This window comes from Prionailurus viverrinus, chromosome A2 (assembly GCF_022837055.1).
Source record: "Prionailurus viverrinus isolate Anna chromosome A2, UM_Priviv_1.0, whole genome shotgun sequence".
Classification (NCBI taxonomy): Eukaryota; Metazoa; Chordata; class Mammalia; order Carnivora; family Felidae; genus Prionailurus; species Prionailurus viverrinus.
The window spans coordinates 96,197,658-96,210,802 of record NC_062562.1 but is presented as its reverse complement, the minus strand read 5'-3'; the positions used below and the strand labels follow the sequence as shown (position 1 = coordinate 96,210,802).

General features: G+C 42.3%; 2 protein-coding genes across 2 annotated transcripts in view; one reads left to right on the top strand and one right to left on the bottom strand.

Annotated features, from left to right (window-relative positions):
* Positions 1–8,414, top strand: part of PEX1 (peroxisomal biogenesis factor 1) — a 66,232-nt gene extending 57,818 nt beyond the window's left edge. Inside the window, exon 26 of the mRNA XM_047850927.1 lies at positions 6,564–8,414. Coding sequence (XP_047706883.1) covers positions 6,564–6,610 — 47 coding nt within the window. The 3' untranslated portion in view covers positions 6,611–8,414. The remainder of the gene's footprint in view (positions 1–6,563) is intronic.
* GATAD1 (GATA zinc finger domain containing 1) lies at positions 2,611–12,302 on the bottom strand. Its single transcript, XM_047850939.1, has 5 exons — positions 11,845–12,302; positions 10,933–11,058; positions 9,184–9,243; positions 5,485–5,668; positions 2,611–3,162 (listed from the first exon to the last, which is right to left on the bottom strand). The coding sequence occupies exons 1-5, from the start codon at positions 12,094–12,096 to the stop codon at positions 2,972–2,974; spliced, it is 813 nt and encodes a 270-aa protein (XP_047706895.1). The 5' UTR covers positions 12,097–12,302; the 3' UTR covers positions 2,611–2,971.
* Positions 12,303–13,145: the final 843 nt, after the last annotated feature.

Below are 13,145 nucleotides of genomic sequence, written 5' to 3'. Positions count from 1 at the left end.
GAAATGGTGTCGCCCAGCTACCCAGTGTCTGGTATCGGAACTCTGCTCTCCCCAACAAGCAATCGCGTACCCATCCTTTGTCTCTGGCTTCCATCCACTCCCCGCTTTTACACTGTCTGTGACGAAGCCATCAGGTTGCCAGGTGGCACCTCCCTCCTGAGTTTTATCTCAATTGTGGCTGTTTTTCCTGCCCCTTGCTTCTGAGGGACTGAAGCTTTGACCTGTTCTGACCTTCTGGGGGAGGGTCTCACTGAGCAAGGCTGAGTGCCGGCCACACCCAGGAATGTTTGCGGGACCATGCTGTTGCCAATGGCCAGAGACTGCAGTTGGGTGGCAGCCTGACCCAATAAAAGTTCATGGGATCGTGTAGCAGCAGTGTTTCATGGATTATGGAAAATCACAACACACATCTGGCACCAGGCTTAACCCTTAACAATCTTGTTCCAGCATCAGCAAATATGGTTGTTTTCCAGGGTCCACTGGGGCCTTTGCCTGTTGGGGGGGCCACACAGTCTCTACCAAACAACCTCCCTGCAGTGGAATCGCCTCTCCCCATGTGGCTCAAGGACCCCTGGATTCACTCTGCTCCTGGGGATTTGCCCTTCTCACCAGAGCACTGTCAGGTATTGACTTGCGGTGTTTCAGACTCTGTGCTCCCCCTGTTTATAGAGTCTTAATGGAATTTAAACGCTCTCCTTTCTCCCCTTTTAGTTCAGTCCTTGTGGCTGTTTTCACTTTTCCACTTTCCAGGTGCTTTTGGCGGGGGGGGGGGGGGGGGGGGGAGGGCTTTCCCATACTATCCCCCATCTTTGTCCTCTCTTTGCAAGCAAAAACAGCTCCCTGCCCTCCATGGCTTCTCTCTCCTGTTCACCTCTCTGCGCCTCATACCTGCTGAGTTCTGTGGTTCAGGTTGTGTAGATTGTTGTGTTAATACTCCAATCAGTTTTCTAGGTGTGCAGGATGGTTTAGCATTGATCTGGCTGTATTTCATGGCTAAGAGACACACACAAAAAAACCTTCCATGCTGTTCTGCCATCTTGGCTCCTCCCCTTGGTTTTTAATTTTTTTTTAAGTTTATTTTATTTTTTTGACAGGGGGTATGTGCACATGGGAGGGGCAGAGAGAGAAGGAGAGAGAGAATTCCAAGCAGGATCCTCGCTGTCAGCACAGAGCCTGACTTAGGGTACGATCCCACACACTGGGAGATCATAACCTGAGCCAAAATCAAGAGTTGGATGCTCAATTGACTGAGTCATCCAGGCACCCTGGTTTTAATTTTGTATACACATTTTACTGACAGAAATTTAAAAATTTTGGGGGGTACCTGGCTAGCTCAGTCTGTAGAGTCTGTTGAGGAAGAACGTGAAAATTCAATCTTTATTTTAAAAGATACTACAGAAGTATTTACCAATTTATAAACACATGGTATTTATTGTTTTTTCAATATTTCCTAATTTTATTCATTAATTTTTAAAAGATTTTAAGGAATCTCTACACCCAACATGAGGCTTGAACTTACAACCCCAGGACCAAGAGTACCATGCTCCCCTGACTAAACCAGCCAGGCCACCCCATTATTTTTACATTTTAATAAGTATCTTACATTAAGTATTTCTTTTCCCAAGTAGCCATTCTTTGAAATTTTCCTAAAATCAAGTATATGTTCATCAATCTGTTGCTCCAAATTAAGAGTATAACCTGGGTGTTTTCTATTTATACCATTAGAAAGCCCCACATTTAAATGTTTAAATGAAATAAATCCAAAGTGAATACAATATGAAAAATACATTTTAATCCAAAAGTTTGAATATTGGCACTTAGCTATTTACAATAGTATTTACAACAAATTTTACTGTAACTTTTGTAGAGATAACTATGTACATAGAGCTATCTACAGTTGCTTGCTTCTAACATACAAACCATCACTGTGTACAAAAATGTGAACAGGTAAAACTCAACAACTCAAAATCACTACGATTAAATAAGATTCTGACAAATTTTCCTGGAGTTGAAAAATGCTGGTTAAGTCACGACAGAATTGGAGGCACGAGTGTATGGTCCCCACTTCTTCCCATTTTCACATTGTTGTCCCCTTACTTAGCTGACCTGCATTTGAAGTAAAACTTACACCTGAATTCTGGACAATTTCATAGAAAACAGGGCTTCTAAGTCTAAGACTTTGTTTTAGGCCTGTTACTAGGACTCTATAGCAGATGGTAGGCTTTTTGAAGATATTAAATGCTTATGGCCGATTAATCATTTTTATGACTGCCAAGAGGTTGTTCTAATGGTAGTCAAGAAACTACCAAGTGGGATGCCTGAACACTAGGTGTCTCCTATGTGCTTTTCATGAAGTTCAGTCTGCTCTACAAAATTTTATTGTTTGATTGGAAACCTCAGTTTGAGAAAGGGAGGTAAAAACAATGAAGAATGAGCAGCTCTGTTAAGATCAACAAAATAATTCTGAATCTCTTTGCTGCAGAATAAAGTTTTAAAAAGCCCAGTCTAATACAATCATCCACCTATCAGTTTCTTTAAGGTTTAAGTGGCCAAGAGTCTACCTAACATTTTCTAGATGAGAAAATAAAGCTTGTGTAACTTTGTGATAGATACAGTTGGTCATAGCTATATTTTATTTGATTAAGTCCTTAGTCAGAAATCTAAACCTTAATTACCATTTTGTTCTTGTAGAAAAATACAATCCATTTAGAGAATACAATCCATGGAGAAAAATAGATACCACCTGTTCCTAATGGTCTCCCTGGAAATTATAGCCTTTGCCTGTAATTTAATTCCTTGTTATCCCTTTTCACTTTCCAAGTGACTAGTAATAAATAAGCTACTGGTTACTGGGTAGTAGGGAAAAACTTCTTAGTCTTCTTTCCATCTAGGAATTTCATGAAAGAAATATGTGGCAAGTCTTAGAGTACTATGAATCCAAGATAACTGGAAATAAGTTTTACTTTCTAAACTACAAATGGTTGGCAACTGTTTCCTTAATAGTGATTGCAGGAGTAGGTCCAACATGAGTCCATATATAGCCCTTCTCTGGTCTGGTTGGAACTGTGGGAAATGGTGATGAACGTGACTTGAAATATTCAGAAGGTGCGTGACACACAAATTCCAAGTATTCCATCTTCCTTGGAAGATCCTCCTCTGGTCCTAAAAGGCAGTCAGTGGAAAGATTAAATATCTTTTGAACATATATGTCATTTTCACAAAGGGTTAAAATTCCTAAATGGTAGGACAAACCACTCTGGTGACCTGACATTAGTCCTTGACACATGTATTACTCTGAAGTCACTCTCCCCTACGTTTTCTACTTTACCTGTTTAACTCCCCCGAACAGTGACTCAATATAGGAAGGACTCTAAAAATATTAGCACACCAGTGTTTATTATTACGTGCCCATACTGTTCTAAGTACTGCACATACACGGATACTTTGAGTCCTCACAACTTTGCTTGGAGGAAGGCACTATTATTATTCCTGTTCTATGTATCAGGAAAATGAGGCAAGAGAGATTAAGGAACTTGCTCAGGGCCACACAACTAGTAAGTGCTTGGCTATGAACCCAGACAGTCTGGCGCCAGCACCTGTGTTCTGAATCTCTATGCCATACTTCCCACTCTAGTATCTGAGGATTAGAGGAGGAGGTGGGAGAGGAGCCCCAGAGGTGATTCTTCACATCACCGCCTCTGCTGAGAACCCAGTCCTAGAAGTCAGGGAGATGAAAGTCCACTCTTCAATGTACCTACAAGCAGAAGACTTAGAACTGATTGTGTATCAAGCTTCACCCATAGGTGAGAATAACAGCAGTAGTTATTTGTCCCTGAGTTCCCTCTGGAAAAAACGAAAAACCCTTCGTATGAAAAGTAATGCAAGTTCACTGCAGAAAGGTTGAAAATATGGGGTAATTTAAAAACTCTGAACACGTTTTAAACTGTATTAATCAGCAACTTCTTCCTGCAAGTCTATGAGAAACATTTATACCACTTCTTTTGTCAGCTTTGAAATGCATAAAAGTACAGTGGCTGCCATTCCAACTGTACACAATGACATGTTATAAACGTCTAGGACGAATATGTGTGACATGTGGAGGGATACATAATGAAAATTTGTTAAGATGCCAGAAATAATAGGGACGGTTGCTTTTCAAATTATTTTTAACTAGATTTTTATAAGTCAATATGCCTAAATAAGCCTAACTCCTGAGCAATAAATTCTTTTAATAGAGTTTAACCTGGGTCGCTCAGAAAAATCTTATCCACATCACTTGTCAGTAGGTATGTATTGCCCCAACTCAAAAACTGATAGCACTCAAACCCCAACTATATAAAATATCTTTCATATTTTCTATGAAGTTCTTTCCTTTTTAACATTTAATGATGCTTATGTTTCTTTGCCATGGACTGAGTTATAGTCCCACAAATTCATATGTTGAGGTCCTAACCCCTGAAGTGATGGTGTTTAGAGATGTGCCTTTAGGGAGATAATTAAGGTTAAATGAGGTCATAGGTGGAAATGCAAGCTGGTGCAGCCACTCTGGAAAACAGTATGGAGGTTCCTCAAAAAACTAAAAATAGAACTACCCTACGACCCAGCAATGGCACTACTAGGCATTTATCCACAGGATACAGGTGTGCTGTCTCGAAGGGACACACGCACCCCAATGTTTATGGCAGCACTATCAACAACAGCCAAAGTTTGGAAAAAGCCCAAATGTCCATCGATGGATGAATGGATAAAGATGTGGTGCATATATATACAATGGAGTATTACTCGGCAATTAAAAAGAATGAAATCTTGCCATTTGCAACTGCATGGATGGAGTTGGGAGGTATTATGCTAAGTGAAATTAGTCAGAGAAAGACAAAAATCATATGACTTAACTCATATGAGGACTTTAAGAGAAAAAACAGATGACCATAAGGGAAGGGAAGCAAAAATAATATAAAAACAGGGAGGGGGACAAAACAGAAGAGACTCTTCAATATGGAGAACAAACTGAGGGCTACTGGAGGGGTTGTGGGAGGGGGGATGGGTTTAATGGGTCAGGGGCACTAAGGAATCTACTCCTGAAATCATTGTTGTACTATATGCTAACTAATTTGGATGTAAATTAATAAAAAATAAAACAAGTTAATAAAAAAAAAAAAATGAGGTCATAGGGTAGAGCCCTAATTTGCTAGGACTGATGTTCTTCCAAGGAGAGGAAGAGACACTAGGAGTGTGCAAACACAGAGGAAAGGCCATTTGAGGCCTTAGGGAGAAGGCGGTGCCTACAAGCCAGGAAGAAAGCTCTTATCAGAAAGTGATCTTGACAGCACCTTGATCTTCACCTTCTGGCCTCCAGCATTGTGAGAAAACAGGTTTTGTGTTTATGGCACTCAGCCTGTGCTATTTTGTTATGGCAGCCTGAGCAGACTAATACATTCCTTTATGTAATAGTGGAGACTTACCTGTGCCACTTGTCATACTCACCGATGATGTAGGATGCAGGATCAAACTGGCCCCGGGGGCTAGAGAGGGTGGGAATGAGCCACGTCAGTGCGGCACTCTTCTCGCAATACTGGTCCTGGATGAAGCCCCTGATCTGAGCATAGTAGGGCTTTCCATCTTGTTCATCAATCACAGAAACAACGTCTCCAATTTGGTAATAGACTCCCTGGGGGAGACAGAAGATAATCCCATATTTGAAGTGAAAATAAAAACCACAGCTATGAACTGAAACCTCCTTAACATGAAATAAATAGTTTGCAAAGTGGTCAGTAAAACACCTTTGAGATGGTCTAATATGCATCACCATTTATACTGTTGATGCCAATCCTGAAGTTTTTCACTCTTGAATGAAAACTACACACACACGAAACTTGCATCTGGAGGAAACATTTATTTATAATGACACTTTGATTTCATATCAGAATTTTCATATCAGATTTTCATATCAGACTTGCTGAAGGCTACATAAGGCAGAGAACGCAGCTGGGGCTCCTTTATCAGCTCAGTGGTCCTTCTCTGTCCTGTACTGAAAAGCAGTGCTTCCTGGATGAGAATATGCTCTATACATCTCCCTCATTGGCGTCCATAAAGAAAACGGACATGACAAATTCAAACCCAAAGAAATGACAGAAACTCTTCTGATTATAGTCAGTCTTCAGGATAGGTCCTTTCCCATTCACTTTGATATCCTCCCACAAGACAATTACCTGTATGTCTGGCACTCAAGCTTTCATGTCTTTTTTTAATGTATTTTTTATTTATTTATATTTATTTTTTTAATGTTTATCTTTGGGAGGGGCAGAGAGAATGGGAGACACAGCATCAGAAGCAGGCTCCAGATTCTGAGCTGTCTGCACAGAGCCTGACACTCCAACTCACAGACTGCGAGATCATGACTTGAGTCAAAGTTGGATGCTTAACTGACTGAGCCACCCAGGTGCCCCTCAAGGCCTCGTCTTATCCCCACTCTACTTCACAGCCAACTAACTAATCTGTACATGTCCTGTGTCTAGCCCTCCCTATGACTCTGTCTGCTATCTGTTGTATGTTTTCTCCCCTAGGTCTTGAAAAGGAAATAATCTCTCCTTCCAACACCTATAATGGCTGATCCAAATGATACTCAGCACTTCCTTAGGTACGTGTGGTTCTCAGCTGGTGAAGGAATCCTTGACTTGCAGGAACCAAGTGTGATTTATCACTGCTTCACTCAAAATAGGGCCTTGGCAGCCGGTAAAGCCATTAAAGATATTGTGCGTCTCAACCCTAAAAATAATTCTGAAGAAATACTTGCAGTGAGTGAACTGTGACAGGAGTTTCTCCAGGTGGATACTTCATTCATGTGTCTAAGGCTGACTGCTGTATGTAGATCACTATGGACAGGTAGGGTTAATGGGGGCTACCATCTGCTACTTCCTAGTTCACATCCATCATCATCTGGTCCTTGTAGACACTACTCAAAGTTCTTTGTCATATAAATACTTTACACTTATGGTTTACTTTGTCTACACATAGAATCATTATTCCCAAATTACCAATGATTAGTTTGTTTTTTCACACATAAAAAAACAGGACCTTGCTTATCGTAGGCACTCAAATATATGCTTAACAAATATTAACTCAAAATATATAATCATGTGAAAACAGAACTGCAAGGCAAAGACAATATCTTGGTGAAAGATTCCAATGGCAAGCAGTACCTGGCACATGGTAAGTGTTTATTAACATGTGTTGTGTATGTACCTACATAGAGCAATGGACGTGACTAAGGTACTTGATCTAAAGAGTCCCTTCATTTGCAGGGAGGTTTCAGGGTTTTTGGCAGACAAGAAAGAAGGTCAACACAACATATTGAAGAACACTGGATTAGGAGTAAGCAGAGTAGTTCATGGAGCTCTTTTGCCACAGGAAGGCCATTTAACCATCTGGGGTCTTGGCTGCCCATACTCTTGGCCATCAGACCCAGTGGTTCCCACTCAGCTCCCCCTAGCATGCCTGATCTGGACTCCAGTTCAACAGATGGCAGTGACCTTTTAACTCTCCTGCCCTGGTGCTGACCACAGTGGCACTGAAGTGATGGCCTCTGCAGTACTGGGTATGGTATCTGCAGCATTACCCGAATATCTTGTTGCACTTTGTCCTTATTGTTTAACAAATGTGGATGGTAGATAGCAATAAGAAATCCTGATGCTTGTGATAACAGGTCCCACACGCCATTGCCTTTTTGTCAGTTGAGACATGCGTGGAAATCACTAGTACACTAAATCCTTAGCCAAACCAGTGGCTTCTTTTTTTTTTACGTTTATTTATTTAAGTAAACCCCACATCCAGTGTGGAGATCCCCAAGATCAAGAGCCACATGCTCTTCTGACTGAGCCAGCCAGGTGCCCCCCAAACCAGCTGCTTCTGGACTCAATCTGTAAACTGTATGTTCAGCTGTGAGAGTGATACACAAATTTGAAAACATGATGGATATCAATTTCTACTCTTCATTGAGTGCTTACTCTGCTAAGTGTTTAACATACATGATCTTGCTTGACCCACTGAGGTAGCTGCTATTTACAATCCCTATTTTATAGATGAAGAAACACGAGAGAGGTTGCCACACAGCCCAGTCACACAGCCACTTGCCAGTGCAGCCAGGAGCTGAGCTCGCTCCATGACTTGTTGACTATTTTATCTTCGACAAGTTCATTAATTTCTCTGTGCCTCACTATTTTCATCCATAAAGTGGGAATAACAGCAGCACTTCATGGAGGGGATTGAATAAAGTAAAGCATGTGACATGCTCACCTCGGTGGCTGATGCATAGCAAGCACATGCTAAACTTCAGCTATTTTATTCTTAACAATGATGAAAGGCTGGAAATACAGGACAGATGTTTGCCTGTGTATACAGACCGTTAGTCTGGGCTAACAAAAAAAAAAAAAGGTACACAGTATAACACTTGAGTTTCTCAGCGTTTGGTCCACTTCAGTCAGGTATGAAGCACTAATTTGTGTCACTGCCCCCCAAAAGATAATTCAGATCCCAAAACATCAACAGTATTTAATGGCTGCTGCCTGTGCCAGGCCTGCAGGTTTTGGGGCTCTTTTCTATGTTGCAACTGCTTTCCTAAGGCTTCTGGTTAAAAAATAACAATAGGTCATGTCTCTCCGGAGTAGCAGATGTCTGTGGGCTTTGGATCCCAGGAAACCTGACTTCCTCACTCTTGTATCAAAACATTTTGGACTCTTTCACCATGGACTTCTAGTAGATGTTAATCACCACCACTATCCTTATTCCTCTCACTTCTCCTTAAAGGCATTTTAGAATCTCTGTGCCTCCTCTACCCACCAGATATCAGATCTATACAATCTCTACTAGTCCAAGCCCCTACTCTGCTTCTCACACAGTGACTGTCACGGTGACTAGGATGGTTCACTCTTTCATGACTCCACACTATACGTTAGCATTTCAAGATACTTAAAATAGTTAAAAATAACATGTTTCAATAAGCAACTACCCCTCAGCTCTGGATGAGATGTCTTATACCAGCCACCTATGAGGGAAAATAGTTTAGAAAAGAACAAGAAATAATCACATACCGTACAGAGGAGCAGAGACCTTTGGACTAACCCAACATTTGGCAGCATATCACACAACAGGTCCAAATCTTCCCTCAGTGACCCTACAGGTGCTTACCTTGTAGAAGATCGATTCTGCAGTGATTATAGTGGAAACAGACTCAGGAGCTTTGATGGGCTAGGAAAAAAAACAAAAGCAAACATATTAGCACACTCATAGTGTATTATATGTGTGTAGTGTGTATAGACATTTTCCCAGCCATCTATGAGAATTCTGTAACTTCAGAAATCTTAAATCTATTTATTGACAAGGAGTGCAAAAATCCTAAATCTATTTATTGACAAGGAGTGCAATAAAAAGACAAACGATTTTCTGAATGTTGTGGCAAGGCAGTTTGAATATTTCCACAGCTATTTCTGCTACCAGCAGCTTAAAAATTGCTGAGAACCAAAGCACAAGCTTCTGATTATGCTGCTTAGATCCACTGCATGCACTCTCAAAGCTTTATTACATATTAACATTCTAGTTATAAAAATATCCTGGCTCCGATGGCCTGGGCATGATAGAGGAGTGGAAGTCATAAAAAAAGTGTAGGTGAACACAAGGTGAAAAAGTGTCTCCTTTGAAGACATTTTCCATCTCAGCTTATCTGTGGAACTACTAGGATACTCATTGTCATGAGAAGTAATTTTCTAGCAAGGCTGAACTAAGGCTATATGAAGCTTCCTTGGGAGTTCTTAGTAAATTTGTCATCACCCAACCATTCCTGAAATCCCTTCTAAAGCTGCAGTATATGCTGTGTGCCACAACACAAAAACCAGACCTCCCCAAATATGTCTTGGCATCATCCTTGAAGAAAGGGGTTGCTAGAGAAATTGATACTGAAATAACTGCAGGGCATATTCAGCCACACATGAGAGGAAAATATGTGTTTAAGTGACACAACTATAGTCAAATGCACATTTACTTAACATGCTTTGTCTAGTCAATAAATGCCTCATTTTAAGAAAACTAAATTATAAAAGTCTTAAGTAAATTAGGGGCAACTCTTCTCAATAGGAAAAGAATCTGCAATCTGCACAAGAATATACTGCAGGGCCCCTCTGTGTTTTACAAATGAATATGCCCAACTTCAGAAATGCCTTTGCAGGTAAGTGAAATATTCCTGTTCCGAAAGAACACCATACTAAGGTTTATTTTATTTTATTTTTTTCACCATACTAAGGTTTAAAAAAAAGTAGTCTACATTTGTGTTTGACCATTTCCCCCTTGTGTTTACAAAAATCCTGAGTATTTAACTGCAAAAAAGGCGCTTTCAACTACCCCCAGCACAAGTCTGTCAACCATCTGTTTTCTTACAGCAGAAGAAGAAAAGGTTAGCAAAATATTTGATTCATATTCATCAAACTGATCATCATAAGTCAGTAAGATACATTTTCTGGGGCTGTAATAACAAACATGTAAATGAATAAGTTACGGTATTATTTACTTCAATCTTTAAAGAATAAAAAGAAATTTTTTTTCCTAATATACCTGGTGATACCAAGAACCATAATCCCACCTCCTCCTTTGCACAGAGGACCCAATAAAATGCATTTGAGGCTTAGGTTTCTTTTAGACTCATATTTTATATTTCCCAGTGGAAACAATTAAAAGCTAAAAAAAAAAAGAAAAAGGATATTATTAACTATAAACAGTAAGCCTCCTGCAACAGTGTTAACTTCCTTTCAGGTAGCGTGGACCACTCCCCAGAATACTGCAGAAAGGCTCCCAAGAGCGAAGTCCAAATGAGAGATGAAGGCAGTGACAGACACACTACACACACAATGCCATTACCGTAAAAGACACTGTCCACAATCATCTTACATTTTTTAATTTAAAAATATGTCTTCTCCCTTTTCCTTTGGTGGAAACTTTCTTTTCAGCAGCTGGAGCAGATTTGTATTTAGTGTTTCTCAGCCGAGCAGACCTCCTGTGAATTTCCTGCTTACTCTGTTATATGAACAATTAAAGAACAAAAAAGATAAATAAAACTATAGAAAGACTGCTGTCCCGATACAACCATCTTACAAAGACTCCAGAGTACGCACTTTATGCTGATTTATAAAAATTAAGTAAAAATGTACCTTTTCCTTTTATGCTGGGTAATCACAGGAACTGGGCTAATTAGAACGCCCTGGGCAAGCATCTCCATAGCCTCCAAAAACGTGTGAACTACTTACAGAAGGGCAGGGGGTCAGGAGTGCGAGTAAGTCTAGGCCAAGGCAAGAACTATTCATTTGTTGGCATTTATAGTAGTGAACAACCCTTAACGACTGAACTCTCCAGGGCGAGGGTTAGTTAGGTATGGCACTTCCTACAATGGAATACTTATGCTGCCATTTAAAACAATGACAATGATATTACTTAACATGACATAATGGTAAAATAACTTTAACAGAGAAAGGTCCAGTAGCGTGATCCTGTTTAGTGTCTGTGTATACGTGTGTGTATTGAGATGTCTGGTTACTCCTGCAACTGTTATTACAATGAGGGGGATTTCTGAAGGGTTTTTAATTTTCTTACTTTCTGTACACTTTCAATTTCTAAAAATAACAAAAGGTGCTTACGATGGGCCAAATCAACGAAGATCTTTTCGTGGTGGGAGGAGGCGGCCCGCTCTAGCAGGGTCCCACGGTCGGGGAAGGCCCCAGGGCGCGCCCCCTCCCCGCCCGGCCGGCCTGCGCCCACCTCAAGCCCAGTCGGCCTCCGCCTGCGGGAGGGGCCATTGAAGCTCACCTGCTTGCCGCCCCCGCCCCCGTTGCTCTGCGGAGGGGCAGCAGAGGTGCTAGCGAAGGTCGCCGCGCCGAAGCCGCCACCGCCGCTGCTGCCCCCCGTTCCGCCAGTCGCCCCTGTGCCGGCGCCCCCGCCGCCCGCGCCGCCCCGGCCCGTGCAGTGGTGGCAGAGGATCTCCCCTTGCGGGCTCTTCTTCCACATAGAGGACGACGTGGTCTTGCACACGCTGCAGGTAGGCTTCAGGCCCAGTGGCATCGTGGCGGGCTCGGGCGGCCCCCGCGGGCGCAGCGACACGGGAATGGCGACCGCCGGCCCGGGCCGCCCGCTGGTCGGCCCGCCACTCCCAGCGACAGGAAGAGCGGCGCGGGCGCCGAGCTGTCCACGAAGGGACCAGAGCGCGGCCGCTGCCCCCTGGAGGCAGGAAGGCGGTTCCACCCGCTCTGCGCGGAACACCTACACCCGGAGGCTCTAGCGCCGGGAGGTGGGCTCGGAGGCGGGACCCGGCCTGGGAAACTTCCGGCGATGGGCGGGGCCTGCGCGGTGCTGGCCTGCCCCCCCCCCCCCGACCGGAAGTGCCCCATCTGGGATTTCTGGAATTGGACCCTTGATCTCTTACTAGGGGAACTGATCTCCTACTAGGGCAGACTTTTGCAAACCTTTTGGCCTTAGGCCTGGGACTGGCAGGTAAAATGCAGAATGCCAAATTAATTTGAATTTCAAATAATATTTTGGTATGGGTGTATCCCATGCAGTATTTGTTTATCTGAAATTCAGACTTAACTGGGTGTGCTGTATTTTTATTTGCTAAATCTGGCACTCCTACTGAGGACCCCTTTACGGTCTTAAAAATTATAATTTGGGGCGCCTGGGTGGCGCAGTCGGTTAAGCGTCCGACTTCAGCCAGGTCACGATCTCGCGGTTCGTGAGTTCGAGCCCCGCGTCAGGCTCTGGGCTGATGGCTCGGAGCCTGGAGCCTGTTTCCGATTCTGTGTCTCCCTCTCTCTCTGCCCCTCCCCCGTTCATGCTCTGTCTCTCTCTGTCCCAAAAATAAATAAACGTTGAAAAAAAAAAAAATTTAAAAAAAAAAATTATAATTTAGAACGCCCTTCCCCCCCCACCCCCCAATACTCTTGTTTACAGGAGTTACATCCATGGACATTTATGCATTAGGAGGTGAAATACATTTTATTTTATTTATTTTTATTTTTATTTTTTTATCATTTCTTTTTTCAATATATGAAATTTATTGTCAAATTGGTTTCCATACAACACCTAGTGCTCATCCCAAAAGATGCCCTCCTCAA